Source organism: Oncorhynchus keta, chromosome 4 (genome assembly GCF_023373465.1).
Source record: "Oncorhynchus keta strain PuntledgeMale-10-30-2019 chromosome 4, Oket_V2, whole genome shotgun sequence".
NCBI classification, from domain to species: domain Eukaryota; kingdom Metazoa; phylum Chordata; class Actinopteri; order Salmoniformes; family Salmonidae; genus Oncorhynchus; species Oncorhynchus keta.
In genome coordinates, this window is record NC_068424.1 from 37,493,797 (window position 1) to 37,518,365 (window position 24,569).

The 24,569-nt window shown below is 40.4% G+C and overlaps 1 protein-coding gene across 1 annotated transcript in view; it reads left to right on the forward strand.

Annotated features, from left to right (window-relative positions):
- Positions 1–10,095, forward strand: part of LOC118374542 (cadherin-12-like) — a 190,806-nt gene extending 180,711 nt beyond the window's left edge. The window contains exon 12 of the mRNA XM_035760976.2: positions 8,789–10,095. Coding sequence (XP_035616869.1) covers positions 8,789–9,327 — 539 coding nt within the window. The 3' untranslated portion in view covers positions 9,328–10,095. The remainder of the gene's footprint in view (positions 1–8,788) is intronic.
- The last annotated feature ends 14,474 nt before the right edge of the window (positions 10,096–24,569 follow it).

Genomic DNA, 24,569 nt, shown 5'->3' on the forward strand with positions numbered 1-24,569 from the left:
TCATCCAATCCCATTGTCTCAGTACTCCTTGGTCACGGACTGATTTAAGCTTTAACTTGACCCTAAAGGTCAGGGCTGTAAAACTTATCTTCAGAGTATTGTCTTAATTAAACTCATCCCACTTAAAGAGAAGCTCATCTGCATTCATAGCAGCTTGTTTCCAGGGTGTGTGTGTGATGAACGGCAGTAAAAATGTGTAATTATTTTCCAGTGTTGGTCAAGTATGGCTGTGACCGTGACCAATACAGAGTGGTCAAAAGGTTTTAGAATTACACTCACCCCCTCCATCACTGATGATTGTGGCTGATGAGTTGTTCATCAGCGGAATGCGAAGAGTCATGAGCCGCTCATGCATGCCATTAGGCAGTTCAGTCAAGCAGGTGGTCAAAAAAAAGAAGCCTGCACAAGCATAGTGTAGTGTATGGGAGCATTGAGCTATCCTTGCCCACACATACTTGACGACTGGGATTCCTAATCCAGTGCAACCTTCATCTGCCTTTCCAGCTGTTTGGGCGATGGGACTCCTGTATCCGCCTGGTCAGCCAAATCAAATTGTATTTGTCACATACACATGGTTAGCGGATGTCAATGCGTGAGTAGCGAAATGCTTGTGCTTCTAGTTCCGACCATGCAGTAATATCTAACAAGAAATCTAAACTAACAATTTCACAACAACTACCTTATACACACAAGTGTAAAGGAAGTAATAAAAATATGTACATAAACATACATGAATGAGTGTTGGCCGAACAGCATAGGCAAGATGCAATAGATGGTATAGTGTACAGTATATACATATGAGATGGGTAACGTAATGTATGTAAACATGATATAAAGTGGCATTGTTTAATGTGGCTAGTGATACATTTATTACACCAAGATGCAGTAGATGCTATAGAGTACAGTATATACATATAAGATTAGCAAAGTAGGGTATGTAAACATTATATAAAGTGGCATTGTTTAAAGTGGCTAGTGATACATTTATTACATACATTTTTCCATTTTTAAAGTGGCTAGAGTTGAGTCAGTATGTTGGCAGCAGCCACTCAATGTTAGTGATGGCTGTTTAACCTCTTGCTCCTACCTGACACGCAGGCGTCCCATCTAGACATCTGGAAATGCAAATGTGCTACGCTAAATGCTAATAGCACTCGTTAAAACTCAAACGTTCATTAAAATACACATGCAGGGTATTGAACCTGCATTGTTTGCTGTTTGGGGTTTTAGGCTGGGTTTCTGTACAGCACTTTGAGATATCAGCTGATGTACGAAGGGCTATATAAATACATTTGATTTGATTTTATTTTATTTGAATTAAAGCTACACACGTTGTGAATCCAGGCAACGAGTCAGATTTTTAAAATGCTTTTCGGCGAAAGCATGAGAAGCTATTATCTGATAGCATGTAACACCCCAAAAGACCCGCAGGGGACATAAACAAAATAATTAGCATAGTCATCGCTTCACAAACCGCACAAATTAAATATAAAACATTCATTACCTTTGACCATCTTCTTTGTTGGCACTCCTAGATGTCCCATAATCACTATTGGGTCTTTTTTTCGATTAAATCGGTCCATATATAGCCTAGATATCGATCTATATTGACTGTGTGATAAACAAAAAAAATAGCGTCTTATAACGTAACGTCATTTTTTTAAATTAAAAAAGTCGACGATAAACTTTCACAAAACACTTCAAAATACTTTTGTAATGCAACTTTAGGTATTAGTACACGTTAATAAGCGACCAAATTGATCACGAGGCGATGTATATTCTTTAGCTGTCCGTCTGGAAATAATGTCCGGGTAAATCTCAACCAAAATATCCGGTCGGAGACTTGAACAAATGGCTTGTCTCTTCTTTGTTTGACCAAGAAACAAAGCCTAGGCAAATGACAAGACTGTTGACATCGTGTGGAAGCTGTAGGTATTGCAACCTCAGCCCCATTTATTGTGGTTCGCCTTTATCAATGGGTTGAAGTGGCAGATGGATATATATTTCCATTTTCAGTGATCAGATTTTCCTGCGCTTTTCGATTAAACGCACGTTCTGTTATAGTCACAGCCATGATTTAACCAGTTTTATAAACGTCTGAGTGTTTTCTATCCACACATACTAATCATATGCATATACTATATTCCTGGCATGAGCAGCAGGGCGCTGAAATGTTGCGCGATTTTTAACAGAATGTTCGAAAAAGTAGGGGGTAGGAGTAACAGGTTAACAGTCTGATGGCCTTGACATAGAAGTTGTTTTTCAGTCTCTCGGTCCTCGCTTTGATGCTGTGGGTACAACATCACCAATGCACTTGCTAATAAACTCGCTCACCGAATCAGCGCTTTCATCAATGTTGTTGTTCGACGCTATGCAGAACATATCCCAGTCCACGTGATCGAAGCAATCTTGAAGCGTGGAATCCGATTGGTTAGACCAGCATTGAACAGATCTGAGCATGGGTGCTTCCTGTTTTAGTTTCTGTCTAAAGGCTGGGAGCAACAAAATGGAGTCGTGGTCAGCTTTTCCGAAAGGAGGGCAGGGGAGGGCCTTATATGCATCGCGAAAGTTAGAATAACAATGATCCAGGGTTTTGTTTTGTTTTCAGATTAGACTTGTTAAAATCCCCAGCTACAATAAATGCAGCCTCAGGATATGTGGTTTCCGGTTTACATAGAGTCGAATGAATTTCTTTCAGGGCCGTCGATTTGTCTGCTTGGGGTGGAATATACACTGTGATTATGATTGAAGAGAATTCTCTTGGTAGATTATGCGGTCGGCATTTGATTGTGAATAATTCTAATTCTAAGTCAGGTAAACAAGAGGACTTAACCTGTTGAGTGTAGGGGGCAGTATTTTGATGTTTGGATGAAAAACGTACCAAAATGAAACTGCCTATTTCTCAGGCCCAGAATCTTGAATATGCATACAATTTGCTGTTTTTCCTGAAAGCTCTCTGTTCCATAGCCTGCCTTCGCTCCATTTAAAGGGATATCAACCAGATGCATTTTCCTATGGCTACCCCAGGGTGTGAACAGTCTTTAGACATAGTTTCAGGCTTTTATTTTGAAAAATGAGCGAGAAAGATCACATCGCATCATTGTATGGCTGGGTGCCAGCAGCGTTTTGCATGCGCAACAGCTAGGAACATTAATTAATTAATTAATTAATTAATTAATTAATTAATTAGTTTCTGCTCTGAGAATAGCAAGTTGGGAGTTCGAACACAGGCAAAATCATAAAAAAGACCGCAAAAATGGGACCCAATTCGTCTTTACTTGGCACTCTGCATTAACGAGATAGATTTGGGGTAAGGCTCTGCGATAGACTAGTGTCCTGTCCTGGTCGTTTACTTGTACATCAAGCTGCCTCACGCTACAGAAACAGGAAATAGGCTCCCCCTCCTATGAGCCGTTCCGGCTCGCACAAGACAAGGCTCATCAAATAAAAAATGTATTCATCACATGCTGTAGACTAACAGTGAAATGCTTACATTGGGGGCATTCCCAACAATGTAGAGAGAAAGAAAATAGAAAAAGTATTAACGTAATAATAAACACACAATGAATAAACAATAATACAATGACTTGATGTGCAGGAGAACAAAGTAATTGAAGTAGATATGTTCATATAACTAGGAATAAAGTCATTAGGCAACATGATGGATAATAAATGTCGCAGCAACGTATGTGATGAGTCAAATAAGTTGAGGATCCAGTTGCAGAGGGAGGTGTTCAGTGCCTGGGTCTTTAGCTTAGTGGTGAGCTTGGAGGGCACTAGGGTGTTGAACACTGAGCTGTTATCAATGAATAGCATTCTCACATACAGTGCCTTTCGGAAAGTACTCAGACCCCGTGACTTTTTCCACATGTTTATACATTACAGCCTTAATCTAAAATGTATTAAATAAATCTACACACAATACCCCATAATGATGAAGTGAAAACAGATTTTTAGAAATGACCCTTTTCTATGAGATCTGAAATTGAGCTCAGGTATGTCATGCTTCCATTAATCATTCTTGAGATGCTCCTACAACATGATTGGCATCCACCTGTGTGAATTCAATTGATTGGACATGATTTGAAAAGACACACACCTATCTATATAAGGTCCCACCATTGACAGGAATTGTCCATAAAGCTCTGAGACAAGATTGTGTCTAGGCACAGATCTGGGGAAGGGTGCCAAAAACCTTCTGCAGCATTGAAGGTCTCCAAGAAGACAGTGTCCTCAATCATTCTTAAATGGAAAAAGTTTGGAACCACCAAGACTCTTCCTTGAGCTGGCCGCCCAAACTGAGCAATCGGGGGAGAAAAAGGAATTGGTCAGGGAGGTGCCCAAGAACCCAATGGTAACCCTGACAGACCTCTACAGTTTCTCTGTGGAGATAGGAGAACCATTCAGAAGGATAACCATCTCTGCAGCATTCTACCAATTAGGCATTTGTGCTATAGTGACCAGACAGAAGCCACACTTCAGAAAAAGGCACTTAAAGACTCTCAGACCATGAGAAACAAGATTCTCTGGTCTGATGAAACCAAGATATGCTCTGAATGGCACACCATGTCTCAATTAAAAATCCCTCTCCTCCTGTCTCCTCCTCTTCATCTACACTGATTGAAGTGGATTTAACAAGTTACATTTAATAAGGGATCATAGCTTTCACCTGGATTCACCTGGTCAGTCTGTCATGGAAAGAGCAGGTGATGTTTATATTTTATACACAGTGTATATTATCCATGTCTTTGTCAGGGTGCCCGCACATCAGCCTCTCTTGCGCCGTCTCTTTCTATTCGGAGTTTCAGGATTAGGGCCTGGTCTCGGGTGACCAGTATGTCTTGCACTGCCAATTCGTTGAAGTAGAAATCTTCGTCCAAATCGAGGTAATTGATCACTGTTCTGATGTCCAGAATCTCTTTTCGGTCATAGAAAACATTGGCGGAAACATTAGGTACCAAAAAAAGTTCAGATCAGCGCAAAAAAACAGCAGATTTGTTCAGGAGCCCGTAATACGGCAGATATCCATTCCAGTACCATTTTTTCTAGTATACTGAATCTGCTTAACCCTTAGCCAATTTTTGCGGCCCAGCGGAAATCTAAAAATCCCCATCAATTTAAACTAGAGATATTTATTTTTTTGCATGGGCTCAATCCACCGCATCTGCCGATATTGCCTTTCCGTATCTGCGGTGAAAGGTTGCAGAGCTAGCGTGGTGTTTGTCAGACCATGAGACATCCCGAATATCGGTCTTCTCACAGTAACTTCTGTAGCCTCCGAATGGTTTGGCCTACAAAACTATGACCACAAACTATGGTGCAACTCTCACGAACAGGTTGCTGTTCCCCATTTTGCTCTCGGACGCCCACAAGCCCCACAAGACTCGTCTGAAGGTCCGCAGTACAAGTTTATAAAAAATGAATGGAACTATACATGGAAATAGTTTAGTGCCTAAAATGAAGGGATAAATACAGTACAAGTATATCTCTCAGATATAGGACAGACACTTCAGAAAAAAAACTACCTTTAGATTTTTTTGGCACTATCTGTTGTTGCATGTACTAAATCTGTCATTCAGCGGGATGATATTGGCTAATAGCAGTAATGGCAAATTCAATGTTTCATCCAATCATTATTTATTTGACACCTTAGAGGCCTTAAAATACTAAATCAAGTAGCGAAATAATCCTTGGTATGACCATTTTAAAACAATTCCATATGTTTGCATATTTCTAAGCTATCAGACTCAAACTGCTAAACATCTGTACCAGACAACATGACAAAATATTAGATGTCTCACTGTTCAACTGAAAGTGTATCTATCAGTTTCATATCAACCACTATTTGTTATGATGCATGCATACATAATTAAAAATGTCTATATAATCTTGCGATTCAGAAAACATAATTTGCCATTAACTGCTATTGCTACTAGCTACATCAGTTAGTTTTTATTTTTTAGTTAGTACTATGTCCTTGCATCCAATATGTAATTTGCTCTCACATATTGCATATGGAATGTGAATGCATGTACACAGGAGGATTCTGTATTAAAACTTCTTACGGATCATACCCTTTTTTTAAATGTTCACCTAAAATGACATACCCAAATCGACCTGCCAGTAGCAAGGATATGCATATTCTTGATAACATTTGAAAGGAACCAATTTGAAGTTCTTGAAAATGTGAAATTAATGTAGGAGAATATAACACATTCGATCTGGTAAAAGATAATACAAACAAAAAAACGTGTTTTAAATATATATTTTTTAATCATATTTGAAATAAAAGAGAGAGGCTATAATATAGAATTACAGTTTAGACGCAATTTAGATTTTGATCACTAGATGGGAGCGGTGTATGTGCAAAGTTTCAGACTAATCCAGTGAATTATTGCAATACTGCACACATTTTTTTATCAAGTGTCCCCAAATGTGCCGAATTGGTCAACTGATACATTTTCAAGTACAGAGAACATAAAAAAATGTAAGTTTACACACTACCAGGAAGGTCATACATGATGGAAAATTCCCGACAGAAAATACACTAACCTTTACACATCTAGATGGCCGGGGGGGTTGGGTGTGTGGCCAGAAACAGCAGGGGTTCAAACTTTAAAACCCAGTTCCTACATTTGAATACATCAAACAAAACTATGCTACATTTTTATCCCTGGGACCCTCAGGATGACACATCAGAGCAATATTACTGAATGTATAAGTACAGTATTTACCTTCAGAGCTGTGATAAAAGTTTTTTTGTTGTTGTGCACTCTTAAACATTAGCATGGCATTTATTCACTGTAACAGCTACTGTAAATTGGCCAGTGCTGTTAGATTAACAAGAATTTAAGCTTTCTACATATAAGACATGTCTATGTCCTGGAAAGTTGGATGTTACTTACAACTTCATTCTATTCACATTAGCAGCAACTGGTCCGGTATAGGGATGCCGATCCCATAGAGGATAAATGTGTTACTTGGACCACACCATGGCCTAAAGTCTCCTTTTTCTCCTGCCAAGTCAATTTATCGTAAATTACAGGTCAACAAAGATAAAATTAGTTGAGCAAACTGCGAGGAGATATTTTTCATGTTGAATGAGTCCTTGTTAGTAAAAAGAAGGCCCTCTTCACCCACTGTCCTCTCTGTGACGGTAGAGTTAGTGTTGAAAGGGTTGACCACATGGTGAGAACTGTTATCAGAGCTCAGAGTCAACCTGCCCTTAGGCTCTGGCTGGCACAACTGTTATTCGAACAAGTCATGCTGTCTCTGAGAAATTGTTTGTAGCACAACTTAAAGAAATACACTTTTTTTGAGGGGAGATACAGTTATTTTCTATGGTGGATTTGTCAAGTTAACCCAGGTGTTCCTTCCTGTGTGGAAATAATGGGAAAATCAAACTGTCTGTTGAACTGGCTGTATGAGCCCTGCCTCGCATCAGCACAGCTCCCCATCACAAATAGATCACACACAGCTACCACCCTAGAAAGACATGTCCAAATAATAATGACCGTGCTTGAAATTCAGACCTTGACCACAGGGGGATGCTGACGCACTATTTGAGTTATATTGAAGAAGGAGAAGGACAGTGTATTCCAGCACCCATGCTTTTTATTACATTTTTTTCCCTTATCCTTTCTTCATTTCAATTGAATATATTCTATATGAGTGTGTGTGTTGAACCATGCATTGCTTTTCCCTGTGAATACTCCAATTGAAGACCCATATGGGAAATGTTTATTGTGAATTACCACGGGGAGGAGGAACAAATTGTGGAATAATATTTTGTTCCCCTTGCTTTAAAAAATTAGTGTGAGAGATGTAAATTCGATATGGGCAGCCCCAGGCAGAGATTCCATTGGGTTTGACACTTAAAAGGGTGTCTGTAATGTAAGGGAAATACCTTCCAGATGAATACCCATACACCCCTCGGAAAGATCAGTGTATTTTGCTAGACTATGATGCATTGTCAGTAGGCTATGTAATGTTTGTTGTCAGGTCAGTAGTCAGTACATAACATACAGTATGTTGCTAAGGAACAACATGTGTGGGAGATTTGGTCACTTCATCATTGGCAAGTCAATTGATTGCTGTGCCAGGAAACAATACCATGACCTGTCTCATAACATGCATGTGAGGGAAATGTATACCATCTCAAGCCACCAACAAAAACATAAATCAAATTGAATTTGTCACATGCGCCGAATACAACAGGCGTACCTTAGAGTGAAATGCTTATTTACAAGCCAAGAATGCTTAAATAAAATTAAAATAAGTGTTAAGTAAAGATAGATATTTGAAAATAGAAAATAAAAGTATCAAATAATTAAACAGCAGCAGTAAAATAACAAGCGAGGCTGTATACAGGGTGTACCGGTACAGAGTTAATGTGCGGGGGCACCGGTTAGTTGAGGTAACTGAGGTAATATGTACATGTAGGTAGAGTTAAAGTGACTATGCATAGAATATAAACAGAGAGAAGCAGCAGGGTAAAAGAGGGGTCTGGGAAGCCCTTTGATTAGCTGTTCAGGAGTCTTATGGCTTGGGGGACATCAACATGGCGCTCCGGTACCACTGCCGTGCGGTAATTGATCAAATGCATTCTATTACATTTCCCCATGCAAGTAGCACTGCATATTATATCTTAGCCTATATTTTCACAAACTATGCTGTATTAGCAATATTATAACCAACACCATATACCACCATATAGGCTACCAATAAAATTCCGATCGATTCATAGTTCATAAGCCACTGTTTAATTCTCGCTATGATCTCTCTCCAGTGATTGTGGTCCTCTACGTGGGTCTGAGACGACAGAACAAGAAGGAGACCCTGATGACGTCCAAGGAGGACATCCGTGACAATGTGATCCACTATGACGACGAGGGCGGGGGCGAAGAGGACACCCACGCTTTCGACATGGGAACCCTCTGCAACCCCAAAGTCATCAAGGAGAAACTCCTGAAAGAGAACCGGGACCTTTTCCGACGTGATGTCAAACCCGAGACAAAAACTGGCAAAAACCAACTGCCTGTTTCCCAAGACAGTGCAGATATCTGCAACTTCATCAATCAGCGACTGAAAGAAAACGATGTGGACAACTCAGCCCCACCCTATGACTCTTTAGCTACCTATGCCTATGAAGGGGAGGGCTCTGTAGCGGAGTCGCTCAGCTCCATCGAGTCTCTGGTTGTAGATACCAATGAGGACTATGATTACCTCAACGAATGGGGTCCTCGATTTAAGACTCTGGCAGGAATATTTGGAGAGCAGTCGGACACTCAGTCAGACACAACGACAACAACAGGAAACAGACTTTGATTATGTTATTCATCGAATCCAAAAGTGGACATAATATGCCATTATTTTATTTTTTCCCGTTAATTTCAGGGTTTTCTATTTTAGCAAATGTATTTGTTTGTCAATCTTTTTCTTGTGGGTTTTTCCTATCCTCATTCACAAAGATGTATAAAAGGAGGATAGATAGCTAGATGAAAAAGACAGCCTTTCAACTACTTTTATAGTGAATGCTGTTTTATGTCTTATTTATTCTACTTTGTTTTCTCACTGCTAGGGGGAAGAAAGACAGAAACACAGAAAATGCAAGCATTTTCTTCTTTGATATCCTTATAAGTGCCTCAATAATTGTTTTCTTATTTTTTTTTATTCTCTCTATCTCTCTCCCTCTCAATCTGGTCACGCAATCATCGGCTGACTGTCAGACAGAGGCATGTGGGTTTGAGACTACTCTCAGTTGGACAAGTTATGGGAAAATTATGTGGCCCAGGTTTGGCCAAAGATATTTTGAATGTTATTTATTATTATTTATTTATTGTTATGGAGTTTTTTTGGGGGAGGGGTTTCTTCTTTAACGTATTTATCTATTTATCTCTTAATAATCATACACATATTTGGGGGGGGGACACTTGAGGATTTTGTAATTATTCCATGGCTCAAACGAAAATGAAAGTTTCAGTTAGGTGAGTCAGGTGTATTGACTTGTACTTGTAAAAATGTATTTAGGGCTAACCAAGATCATGCAGTTCAGTCAATGTAATAAACACTGTTTTCCTAAATAAACACCACTGGTAAAAACAAACGTTTCATTGATTTATGTTTTGTTCTATTTTGTTTGGGTTTTGGGAAAGAACATTCTCAATCTGGTTTGGCTTTGTGTAAAAATGTCATATTATTCGTATCCAGAAACAGAATACCATGTTTGATTCAATAAGGTACCGATAGCCTCAGTCTACTGCAATACTGTCCGGGGCCTGCGAGCTGATCTAATGTCTAGGAATTTTGGTGACAATATTGACAATGGGGAGCATTCCATTGATAATGGAACAGAAATGGGAACAGACAGCATTAAAAGCTTGGAGCCTTCCATATTAATAACAGGCTGATCTCCAGAGGCCAGAGTATGGCGTAGTAACTGTGTGTGTTTGTTTAATGAAACAGTCACCCCCTTCGCTCTGTATCAATGTTGAATAGTTGGCTTCTGCCATTATGAATGTATTGTTTGATCTCTGTGGCTGTTGTAATGGACCAGTATGCCCCTGTGCTCTAGTGTGGCCTTTCTGAAAATCACAACACTGCCATTTCAGCAATGAGTCACCCTGTTACTGACATTGACCAGATGCAGACAGACCAAATACAGACATGAGCAGTAGGGGAGGCTCACCAACCTGCATAAACATGAGCGAGAGAGAGAGCTAGCGAGCGAGACAGATACTGAATTGATAAAGAGAAAACAAAGCAAATACTGGTGATGGGAGGATACACTATATATACAAAAGTATGTGGAGACCCATTCAAATTGATGGATTTGGGTATTTCAGCTACACCCATTGCTGACAGGTGTATAAATACGAGCACACAGCCATGCAATCTCCATAGACAAACATTGCCAGTAGAATGGCCTTACTGAAGAGCTCAGTGACTTTCAACGTGGCACCGTCATAGGATGCCACCTTTCCAACAAATCATTGTCAAATGTATGCTCTGCTAGTGGTGCCCCGGTCAACTGTAAGTGCTGTTACTGTGAAGTGGAAACGTATAGGAGCAACAACGGCTCAGCCAAGAAATGGTAGGCCACACAAGCTCACAGAACGAGACCGCCGAGTGCTGACGCATGTAAAAATTGTCTATCCTCAGTTACAGGACTCACTACCGTGTTCCAAACTGCCTCTGGAAGCAACATCAGCACAATAAGTGTTCGTCGAGAGCTTCATGAAATGGGTTTCAATTCCAGAGCAGCCGCACACGAGCCTAAGATCATCATGTGCAATGCCAAGCGACGGCTGGAGTGGTGTAAAGCTTGCTGCCATTGGACTCTGGAGCAGTAGAAATGCATTCTCTGGAGTGATATAATAATGCTTCACCATCTGGTAGTGGTATTACCCTCCTACCATTTGTAAGACAGTGAAAGAACTAGCATTCCTGTTCAGTGCATAATTAACAACGGTTAAACATGATTATTTTCTCAATTTTGGAGTCATACAATAAGAGAGACCGATAGTGATGTGTTGTCAATGTGTATCAATCCTCCAAATGTTTGAAACACAATACAAATTTGCGTATAGGACAATAACGTGGGCAAAGACTACTCACTCGTAACAGTCTTCCATTTTCTAGAATCTATGCATTATTTCCCTCTTATGAGTCATACTGTATAACCATTCACACTGCTGTTTGAAGCTATTTACTAATATCAAACAGGTGTTTTTAATCAACTTGGGTTATTTTACAGTAGAGTTTTAAATCCTCATCTAGGGGCATGATTCAAGAGTATTTATGAATATGGAAATGAAGCTGTCACAGCTACTGTTCCGAAGTGCTCTCTTGAACAACGCTTCTAACTTTAGTAATCTGCAGAACTCAGTTTGAAAGAGAATACCTCTCCTCAATAAATTACCACATTGAAACCATTGGGCTTGGTTAATACACAGTGAGGAGCACCGTGGGAAACTGTGCAAGGAGGAAAACACGTAGCTAGCTATCACACAGATCAAATCTAATGATATTTGTCACATGCCCCGAAAATAACAGTGAAATGCTTACTTACAAGCGCTTAACCAACAAGGCAGTTTTTTTAAAGAAAAATACCCCTCCCCAAAAAGAAACAAAAGTAACAAAATAATTAAAGAGCAGCAGTAAAATAACAATTGTGAAGCTTTAATATACAGGGGGCACCGGTACAGAGTGAGTCAATGTCCGGGGGCACCGGTTAGTAATTGGGGTAATATGTACATGTGAGTAGAGTTATTAAAGTGACTATGCATAGATAATACACAGAAAGCAGCAGCAGTGTAAAAGAGTGGTTGGGGGGGGGGGCAATGCAAATAGTCTGGGTAGTCATCTGAATAGGTGTTCAGCAGTCTTATGGCTTGGGGTTAGATTTTTTTTAGAAGCATCTTGAACCTAGACTTGGTGCTCCTGTACCACTTTCCGTGTGGTAGCAGGGAGAACAGTCTGTGACTTGGGTGGCTGGAGTCTTTGACCATTTTTAGGGCCTTCCTCTGACACCGCCTGGTATAGAGGTCCTCGATGGCAGGAATCTTGGCCCCAGTTATGTACTGGGCCGTTTGCACTATCCTTTGTAGTGCCTTACGGTCGGAGGCCGAGCTGTTGCCATACAAGGCAGTGATGCAACCAGTCAGGGTGGTTTCGATGGTGCAGCTGTAGAACTTTTTGAGGATCTGAGGACCCATGCCAAAACTTTTCAGTCTCCTGAGGGGGATTAGATTTTGTAGTGCCCTCTTCCACACAGTCTTGGTGTGCTTGGACTATGTTAGTTTGTTGGTGATGTGGACACCAAGGAACTTGAAGCTCTCAACCTGCTCCACTACAGCCCCTTTGATGAGAATGTGGGCGTGCTCTGTCCTCCTTTTCCTGTAGTCCACAATCATCTCCTTTGTCTTGATCACAGTGAGGCATAGTTTGTTGTCCTGGCACATGGCCAAGTCTCTGACTTCCTCCCTATAGGCTGTCTCGTCAACTCACACTTTACATGTTTACCAAAAACTTGGCAACGATAAAGGGCATTGAAAAGTAATTACATTTCACAATGAAGGACAATGTTGCTTACGTATAATCTGTATTTACTTGTAGCGGTTTCCTTATTGCATAGTGGGTAATTGCTTTCGTAGAGTGGATGTCCTGCATGTCCCAGGTCGGAACAGATGGGATCAAACAGGAGGGAGTTTATAGTCCACATAATTTCCTGTTATGATCAAAATGATTCCTCATCACTGGTTTCTGCATAAGACATATGGGGATTGTAATAAGTCTAGTTCCTATATGGGTCGTTCCTCCTATCTACTCCCACATCATCCACAGAGCTAGTGGTCCCTCAACGTGGTCCCTCAGCAGAGCAGATGACAAGACCAGGATCAAACGCCCACAGACATGAGTTGGATCGGAGTACCTCCCCAACCCCAATGATGGCAGTCTCAGACTAAAGTATGTAGTTAACGATAGAGCAGCAAAGTAATTGTGTGAGCCATCAGGCTAAATGGGATGTCCCTTTCCCACTTCTTCTTACATTCAAAAATGCACCTTTACAAAACTAATTAGCTTTACATTGCCCTACATCTTGAATAAAAACACAATCATTACTGTAGTACTATCATGTTGGATGACCTTCTGGAATCCTTTCATAACTGTGGAATACTATTATAATGAAATAAACAATGATATTTGAATTATTCTGTATTCCTTTACACTGGTACCCATATAGGGGTTGAAAATGGCAGATTTGAGCACTGTTAAACACCTCAATCGGAACACAGTGGCTGTACAGTAACATGCTATACATGACATCAGAGCTCTGTATGGGTTTTGACTGACAGCCGTTCTGCACTTGAGTACCTCGCCCTACAAGAAGTTACGCATTTTTGGTTTCTGAATGAGGGAAATTCTGTAAATTAAGGGAGCTTGAATCGGTCATATGCATATAGATATAACCTGCTTTTATCGAGAAATATTATATGGGTACAAATATGCAGGTCCATTAAATGATAAAAAGCCTAATGTAAATTCAGATTGAATCAAGTAAAATGTACAGGTATGCCATTCCAAACAAGTACTCTCTTACCTTGAAAAGTTGTTTGACTAGATGCCATTCCAAACAAGTCCTCTCTTACCTTGAAAAGTTGTTTGACTAGATGCCATTCCAAACAAGTACTCTCTTACCTTGAAAAGTTGTTTGACTAGATGCCATTCCAAACAAGTACTCTCTTACCTTGAAAAGTTGTTTGACTAGATGCCATTCCAAACAAGTACTCTCTTACCTTGAAAAGTTGTTTGACTAGATGCCATTCCAAACAAGTACTCTCTTACCTTGAAAAGTTGTTTGACTAGATGCCATTCCAAACAAGTACTCTCTTACCTTGAAAAGTTGTTTGACTAGATGCCATTCAACTTCATTGCAATGTAAGGCCACAGAGTGAGTATTTTAGACATTAAAAATGCATGACACAAACTGCTGCTGTCAGAGTCTTTAACTCACAGCTCACATGTTAAATTGAAGTGACAAAAACAATTATTAATAGAATAAAAGATACATCAAATTGAATGCCGTTAAAAATACAGATAATGTGAAGAGCAAAATCATACTCTCATTTCAGAGACAGTACCCAAGAAGGCATAACAATAAATGATGGTTAAGTTTACTGTTTGTATACTGCACTGTATATTACTCTAAAATATATTATACAGTGTATTTTATGTATTCATCTACATTCTAGTGTTATGAACTTAAGTCAGTACTTTTTAGCAACTTAAAATGTAGGGTTACTGTCATAACCCCAATTCTCTGATAATATATGTCAGATGTATCTCTCATTTTGGTAGCCCCACAGTCGCATTGTCTGTCCTGACCAGGATGTGACCATTCTGAAGGAAGAGCAGAAAGTGCCTCCGTGAGAGTGAGAGAAACACTGTCAGCAGTTTGAGGTAGTGGAGTTGTTGGGACCACACGCTGTTTACTGCTCTTCCCTCAGACTGCGCTCCACCTTTTGAGTGACGCCTCTGTCATCACCAGCTTACACGTTGACAATGCCCCTAAGGGAGTGCCAGAAATTAAGATTGAGGGGCTCTTCCAGTGACAGAGAGCCAATCGACATTCTGAAGTTATACCATAATCTTTTGATTGAGGTGACGTCATGTACACAGACATTGGGCAGATAGCCAACACTGAAAGTCTCTCATTCTCAGTAGGTATTACTCAGTAGGTATTACTGAGATGATGGAGGTCATTAGCTCCAGCACTCAAATACACGTTCTGAGCATGACCGAGCAACCCCTGTAAAACAGGGAGAGGTACATACGGAATGTTGTCAAGGTACAATGAGTTAGCTCGCCAGCTAGCATACTTGTGGAATGAGTGGGCTGCTCGGACGAGACGTGAACCTGGAAACCTGGCTACCAAGTTAGCTAGCTAGCCTGTTGGTACTAGTGGGCAGTATTTTATTTTTCGGGAAAAAACGTTCCCATTTTAAACGGGATATTTTGTCAGGACAAGATGCTAGAATATGCATATAATTGACAGCTTTGGATAGAAAACACTCTAACGTTTCCAAAACTGTAAAGATATTGTCTGTGAGTATAACAGAACTGATGTTGCAGGCGGAAGCCTGAGAAAAATCCTATCCGGAAGTGCCCCAGGTTTTGAAAGCGCTGCGTTCCAATGAGTCCCTATTGAGCTGTGAATGTGCCATCAACGAGCTTACGCTTTCTACGTATTCTACAGCATTGTGACGTAGTTTTACGCATTTATATTGAAGAATAGCCGTAGGCGGCCACATTGTGTAAGTGGTCACATGGTGGCTCCGAGAGAGATTCCCGCGTAAAATACAGAGGTAGCCATTACTTCAATCGGTCCTACTGAAAAATGAATTGTCCCGACAGCTATATTACCGAATAGATATTAGAAAAACACCTTGAGGATTGATTATAAACAACGTTCGCCATGTTTCTGTCGATATTATAGAGCTAATTTGGAATATTTTTCTCCGATGATTACGCTCCCAGATCCGGGATGGAGAATATCAAGAGGCTAGCTAACAACTGACGATACCATGTCAACTAACAAAACAGATACAATTGAAATAATGTAGGCTATCTGGCTTTAATTCCATTTTTAATATGGCTGAGAACAAAAACCGATTGACCGTCAATTTTGTTGGGATATTACGTTAGCTAGCTAGCTAAACACTTGTGTAGCTAGCTACTGTTGGTAGGAGAGAAGAGATTGGCTAGGTTTCAGTGTCACAGCTCGGTACATAGAATGTATAGATTTCCAATGAAGGCATGCTGCGTTTCTCACTTTAAATTAGATTTTATGATTTGCCATCCTAATTTTCTGTTTCTCCTTCAACAAAAAATGTATGCCTTCTCGAACTTGTGAACTTTCATGTGCCTTAATAAGAAATGTTTACGCCATCTGTAAATATGAATAAAGTTGTTAAATTAAAAGCCTATTTGGTTTAGCCAAAGAAAGTCAGGAACCTTCCTGCCATGTTTGGCTGAGGTAATGAATGGGCTGGACATGCCGAGAGATGAGTTTCAGATTGTTGACTACTTTCTGGAGGACGATCATTTCATGCTGACAAAAAAAACAGAGATCTTGAGCGTGCATAACTATTCACCCACCCAAAGTCAATACGTTGTAGAGCCACCTTTTACAGCAATTACAGCTGCAAGTCTCTTGGTGTATGTCTCTGTAAGTTTGGCAAATCTAGCCGCTGCAATTTTTGCCCATTCTTCAAGGCAAAACTTGCTCCAGCTCCTTCAAGTTTTATGGGTTCTGCTGGTGTAAGTCATACCACAGATTCTCAATTGGATTGAGGTCTGGGCTTTGACGAGGCCATTTCAAGACATTTAAATGTTTCCCCTTAAACCACTTGAGTGTTGCTTTAGCAGTATGCTTGGGGTCATTGTCCTGCTGGAAGGTGAACCTCCGTCCCAGTATCACATCTTTAGAAGACTGAAACAGGTTTCCCTCGAGAATTCCCTGAATTTAGCACCATCCATCATTCCTTCAAATATTGTCAGTTTCCCAGTCCCTGCCGATGAAAACATCCCACAGCATGATGGGGATGGTTCTCGGGGTGATGAGAGGTGGTGGGTTTTCGCCAGATATAGAGTTTTCCTTGATGGACCAAAAGCCACATTTTAGTCTCATCTGACTAGAGTACCTTCTTTCAAATGTTTTGGCAGTCTCCCACATGCCTTTTAACGAACAACAAACGTGTTTATAAAATAAATTCTTTAAGCAATGGCATTTTCTCTGGACACTCTTCCATAAAGCCCAACTCTGTGGAGTGTACGGCTTAAAGTGGTCCAATGGACAGATATTCCAACCTCTGCCTTGGAGCTTTGCAGCTCCTTTCAGGGTTATCTTTGGTCTTTTTGTTGCCTCTCTGATTATGAGTTATTGCAAGCATAATTTGTAATATATATTTTTTGTTGGATTGTTGCTGTTACTGTTTAGTTTATACAGACTTATTTTGTAACATCTCTTGGTTTGAACAGAACTTTGGTAGAAAACCATAAAACATTATTTCCTTGCCTCGTCTGTGAGTTTTGGTGAGCGGCCCTCTCTTCGCAGGTTTATTGGGGTGCCATATTCTTTCCATTTTTTAATGATGGATTTAATGGTGTTCAAAGTTTCTGATATTTTTTTATAACCCAACCCTGATCTGTACTTCTCCTCAACTTTGTCCCTGACCTGTTTAGAGAGCTCCTTGGTTGTCATGGTGCTGCCTGCTTGGTGGTGCCCCTTGCTTAGTGGTGTTTCCTTTCTCTGGGGCCTTTCAGAACAGGTGTATATATACAGATCATGTGACATATCATGTTACACTTAGATTGCACACAGGTGGACTTTATTTAACAAATTATGTGACTTCTAAAAGTTCATTGATTGACCCAGATCTTATTCGGGGGCTTCATAGCAACGGGGGTTAATTACATATGCAGGTACCAGTTTAATTTTTTAAAATGTTATTTTATGTTTTAAGTTTTATTTCACATCACAAATTTGGACTATTTTGTGTATGTCCATTACATGAAATCCAAGTAAAAATGCATTTAAATTACAGGTTGTAATGCACCAAAATAGGAAGAACGCCAAGGGGGATGAACACTTTTGCAAGGCACTCTATGACAATCGGTTTGTATTGTGAGTAACGTTACTCTATGGGTTGAGATTCTAGTTCATTTTCTAGCTTGCTTACGTTAATGTGACATCCCTAAACAAAATACCCCAAGTTAAAGCTTGCTGTTAGCTAACTAATGTTAGCTGATGTTAGATGGCTGGCTTGCTAGCTAATGTTAACATTGAACCTAACTTATTTGTTTGGCTTGCTAGCTAACATTAACATTGAACCTAATTTATTTGGTTAACTTTAGCTATGCCAATCGGTTTGTATTGCTAGAAACGTTACTCTGTGGATTGGGATTATAATTCAATTTTTAACTAGCTGACGTTAATGTGACATGTCTAAATAAAAGACCCCAAGTTAAAGCTTGCTGTTATTAATTTACGTGTATGAATTTTGTGTAACAGTATATAAAGTATGCTAATGTACCGGTGTGAGGTGTCTATTTCTCAAACTAGACACTCTAATCTACTTGTCCTCCTGCTCCATATGATGGAGGAAGTGCAACTGCCAACACCAGAGTCAAATCGAATCAAAGTTTATTTGTCAAGTGCGCCAAATACAACAGGTAGCAAGGCTATAAACAGACACCGGTTAGTCAGACTTATTGAGGTAGTATGTATATGTAGGTATGGTTAAAGTGACTATACATATACTATATGATGAACAGAGTGTAGCAGTAGCGTAAAAATAGGGATTGGCGGGTGGTGGGACACAATGCAGATAGCCATGTTAGCCAATGACTAGGAGCACTGGTTGGTTGTGCCAATTTAGGTAGTATGACAATGAATGTATAGTTAAAGATACTATGCATATATGATAAACAGAGAGTAGCAGCAGCGTAAGAGAGGGGTTGGGGGGCACACAATGTAAATTGTCCGGGTAACCATTTGGTTACCTGTTTAGGAGCATTATGGCTTGGGGGTAAAAACTGTTTTCGAAGCCTTTTTGTCCTAGACTTGGCACTTCGGTACTGCTTGCCACGCGATAGTAGAGAGAACAGTCTATGACTGGGGTGGCTGGGGTCTTTGACAATTTTTAGGGCCTTCATCTGACACCGCCTGGTGTAGAGGTTCTGGATGCCAGGCATCTTGCCCTAGTGATGTACTGGGCAGTACGCACTACCCTATGAAGTGCCTTGCGGTCGGAGTCCAAGCAATTGCCTTACCAGGCAGTGATGCAACCGGTCAGGATGCTCTCGGTGTTGCAGCTTTAGAATCTTTTGAGGATCTCAGGACCCATGCCAAATCATTTTAGTTTCCTGAGGAGGAACAGGCTTTGTCGTGCCCTCTTCACGACTGTCTTGGTCTGTTTGGACCATTCTAGTTTGTTGTTGATGTGGACACCAAGGAACTTGAAGCTCTCAACCTGCTCCTCTACAGCCCCGTCGATGAGAATGGGGGTGTGCTCTGTACTCCTTTTCCTGTAGTCCACAATCATTTTCTTAGTCTTGATTACATTGAGGGATAGGTTGTTATTCTGGCACCACCCGGCCAGGTCTCTGACTTCCTCCCTATAGGCTGTCTCGTCGTTGTTGGTGATCAGGCCTACCGCTGTTGTGTCGTCTGCAAACTTAATGATGGTGTTGGAGTCGTGTCTGGCCATGCAGTCGTGGGTGAACAGGGAGTACAGGATGGGACTGAGCACGCACCCCTGGGGAGCTCCAGTGTTGAGGATTAGCGTGGCACTACCTATCCTCACCACCTGGGGGCGGCCTGTCAGGGAGTCCAGGATCCAGTTGCAGAGGGAGGTGTTTAGTCCCAGGTTCCTTAGCTTAGTGATGAGCTTTGAGGGTACTATGGTGTTGAACGCTGAGCTGTAGTCAATGAATAGCATTCTCACATGTGTTCCTTTTGTCCAGGTGGGAAAGGGCAGTGTGGAGTGCAATAGAGATTGCATCTTCTGTGAATCTGTTTGGGCGGTATGCAAATTGGGGTGGGTCTAGGGTTTCTGGGATAATGGGGTTGATGTGAGCCATTACCAGCCTTCCAATGCACTTCATGGCTACGGACATGAGTGCTACGGGTCTGTAGTCACTTAGGCAGGTTGCTTTTGTGTTCTTAGGCAGGTTGCTTTTGTGTTCTTGGGCACAGGGACTATGGTGGTCTGCTTGAAACATGTTGGTATTACAGACTCAATCAGGGACATTTTGAAAATGTCAGTGAAGACACCTGCCAGTTGGTCACCACTTGCCCGGAACACACATCCTGGTAATCCATTTGGCCCCACAACCCAGATTTGTCCGTCGGACTGCCAGATGGTGAAACGTCATTCATCTTTCCAGACTCCAAGCTCTAACCATGAAGCTCCCGATAAACAGTAATTGTGCTGACATTGTTTTCAGAGGCAGTTCAGATGCAACCAAGGACAGACTATTCTTATATGCTTTAGCACTCGGCGGTCCCGTTCTGTGAGCTTGGTTGGCCTACCAGTTCAGTTATATTAAACCTTTCTTGATTCACTATTAGCATGTTTTAGCCACTCCTGTAAATATTGTAAACTAGCAGGTATTCAGCAAAAAGGTCTGATTTCACTATTACTGAAATAGGACCATGGTGTTAAAACTTATTTGTGACAAGGGGCAGTATTTTCACCTCCGGATGAAATGCATACCCAAATTCAACTTCCTGCTACTCATCCCCAGACGATATGCATAGTATTAGTAGATTGGGATAGAAAACACTGCAATTTCTAAAACTGTTTGAATCATGTCTGTGAGTATAACAGAACTTATGCAGCAGGCGAAACCCCGAGGACCAACCATTCAGAGGTGTGTTTTTTTGAGGTCACTCTCTTTTCAATGGGGTTTCATTGGGAATCCAGATTTCTAAGGGACCTTCTTGCAGTTCCTACCGCTTCCACTGGAAGTCACCAGTCTTTAGAAATTGGTTTTCCTTTGTATAATGAAAAAGTAGATCTGTTCAAAACAAGGGTCATTTCAAGTGTACTGTTAGATAGAGGCGCGTAACCTGAAAGGGAGTGTCAGTTTCTTCCTGTATTGAACACATATCATCCCGTCTTCAATTTTATCGATTATTTACCTTTAAAAAATACCTAACATTGTATTACAAAAGTAGTTTGAAATGTTTTGGCAAAGTTTACAGGTAACTTTTGAGATATTTTGTAGTTGGAACCGGTGTTTTTCAAACGCGCCAAATAAATGGACATTTTGGATATATATGGACGGAATATTGGAGTGCCAACAAAAGAAGCTCGTCAAAGGCATGATTTATATTTTTATTTCTGAGTTTTGCGCCTGCAGGGTTGAAATATGTTTTCTCTCTTTGTTTTTACGGAGGTGCTACCCTCAGATAATAACATCGTTTGCTTTCATCGAAAAGCCTTTTTTAAATCAGACATGTTGGCTGGATTCACAACACATGTAGCTTTAATTTTGTATCTTTCATTTGGTATCTTACATGTGTGATTTTATGAAAGTTAGATTTTTATAGTAATTTATTTTAATTTGGTGCTCTGCATTTTCACTGGCTTTTGGCCAGGTGGGACGCTAGCATCCCACATATCCCAGAGAGGTTAAATATAGAGGCCCAATCTACCTAAAAAGGCCCCTTACATGTCAGCGTTATGATGCAAAAATCCTATAATATAAGACAAGTACTTGAAACAATAGAACACTATGAAAAATCTCGGAATCCAGGTCTGGTATTCATAGCAGAATTTGAAAAGGCTTTGATAAATTTTGACAAGAATTTCTAGATAAATGCCTTGACTACTTTACTGTACAATGGGTTAAAGATATGTATAGTAAACTCAGGTGTAAAATAATGAAATAATAAATAATATCTACTTCTCAGAAAGTATTAACCTCTTAAGTTGACCCTCTACTTTTTCGAACATTCTGTTAAAAATCGCGCAACATTTCAGCGCCCTGCTTCTCATGCCAGGAATATAGTATATGCATATGTATGTGTGGATAGAAAACACTCAGACGTTTATAAAACTGGTTAAATCACGGCTGTGACTATAACAGAACGTGCGTTTCATCGAAAAGCGCAGGAAAATCTGATCACTGAAAATTGGAAAATATATCAATGCGCCACTTGCATGTATTGTTGAATGGAAACCACATTACCTGGAGCCGAGATTGCAATTCCTACAGCTTCCACACGATGTCATCAGTCTTTTCAATTGCCTAGGCTTTGTTTCTTGGTAAAACAAAGAAGAGACAGTCCATTTCATCCGGTCTCCGACAGGATGTTTTGGAGTAGAAATTTCTGAACATGATTTGAAGACGTCGAGCTATTGAATATACATCGCCCCGTGATAAATTTGATAGACTATTAACGCTTACTAATACCTAAAGTTGCATTACAAAAGTATTTCGAAGTGTTTTGTGAAAGTTTATCGTCAACTTTTTTAATTAAAAAAAATGACATTGCGTTATAAAACTGTGTTTTTGTCCTTGATCACACAGTCTTCATAGATCGATATCAAGGCTATATATGGACCGATTTAATCGAAAAAAAGACCCAATAGTGATGTTTATGGGACATCTAGGATTGCCAACAAAGAAGATGGTCAAAGGTAATGAATGTTTTATATTTTATTTCTGCGTTTTGTGTAGCGCCGACTATGCTAATTATTTTGTTTACGTCTCCTGCGGGTCTTTTGGGGTGTTGCATGCTATCAGATAATAGCATCTCATGCTTTCGCCGAAAAGCATTTAAAACATCTGACTTGTTGGCTGGATTCACAACGAGTTTAGCTTTAATTCAGTACCCTGCATGTGTGTTTTAATGAACGTTTGAGTTTTAACGAGTGCTATTCGCATTTAGCGTAGCGCATTTGCATTTCCAGATGTCTAGATGGGACGCATGCGTCCTGGGTCGTCCCAAGAGGTTAAAATCAGATCCCAAAATTATATACAGGGGCTAGAAATCCTGGGCTTAAAAATGGCATATATTATTATATTATTATATTATTATATTATATTATAAAACAAAGGTGTCATTGTACTCTGACGACTGAAGTTTCCTCTTAAATCTGCAATCTGGATCCCTGCCCAGCCACAGAGGAAATAGATAATTTTTCTAAACTCTCTATTTTAACCTCTTTGTGCTAAGGGGCAGTATTCGGAAGTTGACTGATGTGCCTAAAGTAAACTGCCTGTTACTCAGGCCCATAAGCTAGGGTATGCACATAATTGGTAGCATTTGATAGAAAACTGAAGTTTCTAAAACTGTTAAAATAATGTCTGTGAGTATAACAGAACTGACATGGCAGGCGAAAACCCGTGGTGAAACCATCCAGAATATTTCTCCGGTCCTTTCAATGGGATATTCAAAGAAATTCCTCCCAGAATGCAGTTCCTATGGCTTCCACTCGATATCAACAGTCTTTAGAAAGGTTGTCAGGCATGTTTTTTTAAATATGAGCATGTAGTTTTTCAAGGTGTCTCTCATTAGGACTAAAGTCTTGTAGATCGCTTGAATGAGGGCGCGCACTTCATTATTTATCTCCGGTATTGAACATACTACATTCTGTTTAAAATTGTATAGTTAATTTACTTATTAGGGTACCTGAGGATTGATTAGAAATGTTGTTTGACTTGTCTGGACAAAATTCACCGGTAACTTTCGGGATTCCTTTGTCTGCATGTTGAATGAGTGGGAAGGTGGATTACTGAATCAAACGTGCCAACTAGACTGAGTTTTGAGGGATATAAATGACTTTATCGAACAAAACGACCATTTGTTGTGTAGCTGGGACCCTTGGAATTGCAAACAGAGGAAGATGTTTAAAGGTAAGCGATTTATTTTATCGTTATTTCTGATTTTTGTGAATCCTCTGCTTGTTTGAAAAATATTTTTAATGCTGCTGTATGAGGGGTGCTGTCCTCAGATAATCGCATGGTATGCTTTCGCCGTAAAGCCTCTGGTATGCTTTCGCCGTAAACTCTGACAACGCAGTTGGATTAACAAGGAGTTAAGCTTTTAAACGATGTAAGACACTTGTATTTTCATGAATGTTTAATATTAGAAGTTTTGTATTTTGAATTACAAGCTCCGACATTTCACCAGATGTTATCGAATTGGAACGCTAGCGTCCCACCTAGCCCAAAGAAGTCCCTGTAATGCACAGCATTTAGATTGCATACAATGACAACAAGCTCAGTCCGATGATGCTGTGTACACCACCTCAGACAAACCCTCCACCTGCAAATCCCGCTACAGAGTACAGGCCTCGGTGTAACACTCATTCCTTCGACGATGAAAGCGAATCTGACCATCAGCCCTGGTGAGACAAAACCGTGATTTGTCAGTGAAGAGCACTTTTTGCCAGTCCTGTCTGGTCCAATGACGGTGGGCTTGTGCCCATAGGCGATGTTGTTGCAGGTGATGTCTGGTGTGGCCAGCTCTGCACTCGAGACCGCCAGTGCGC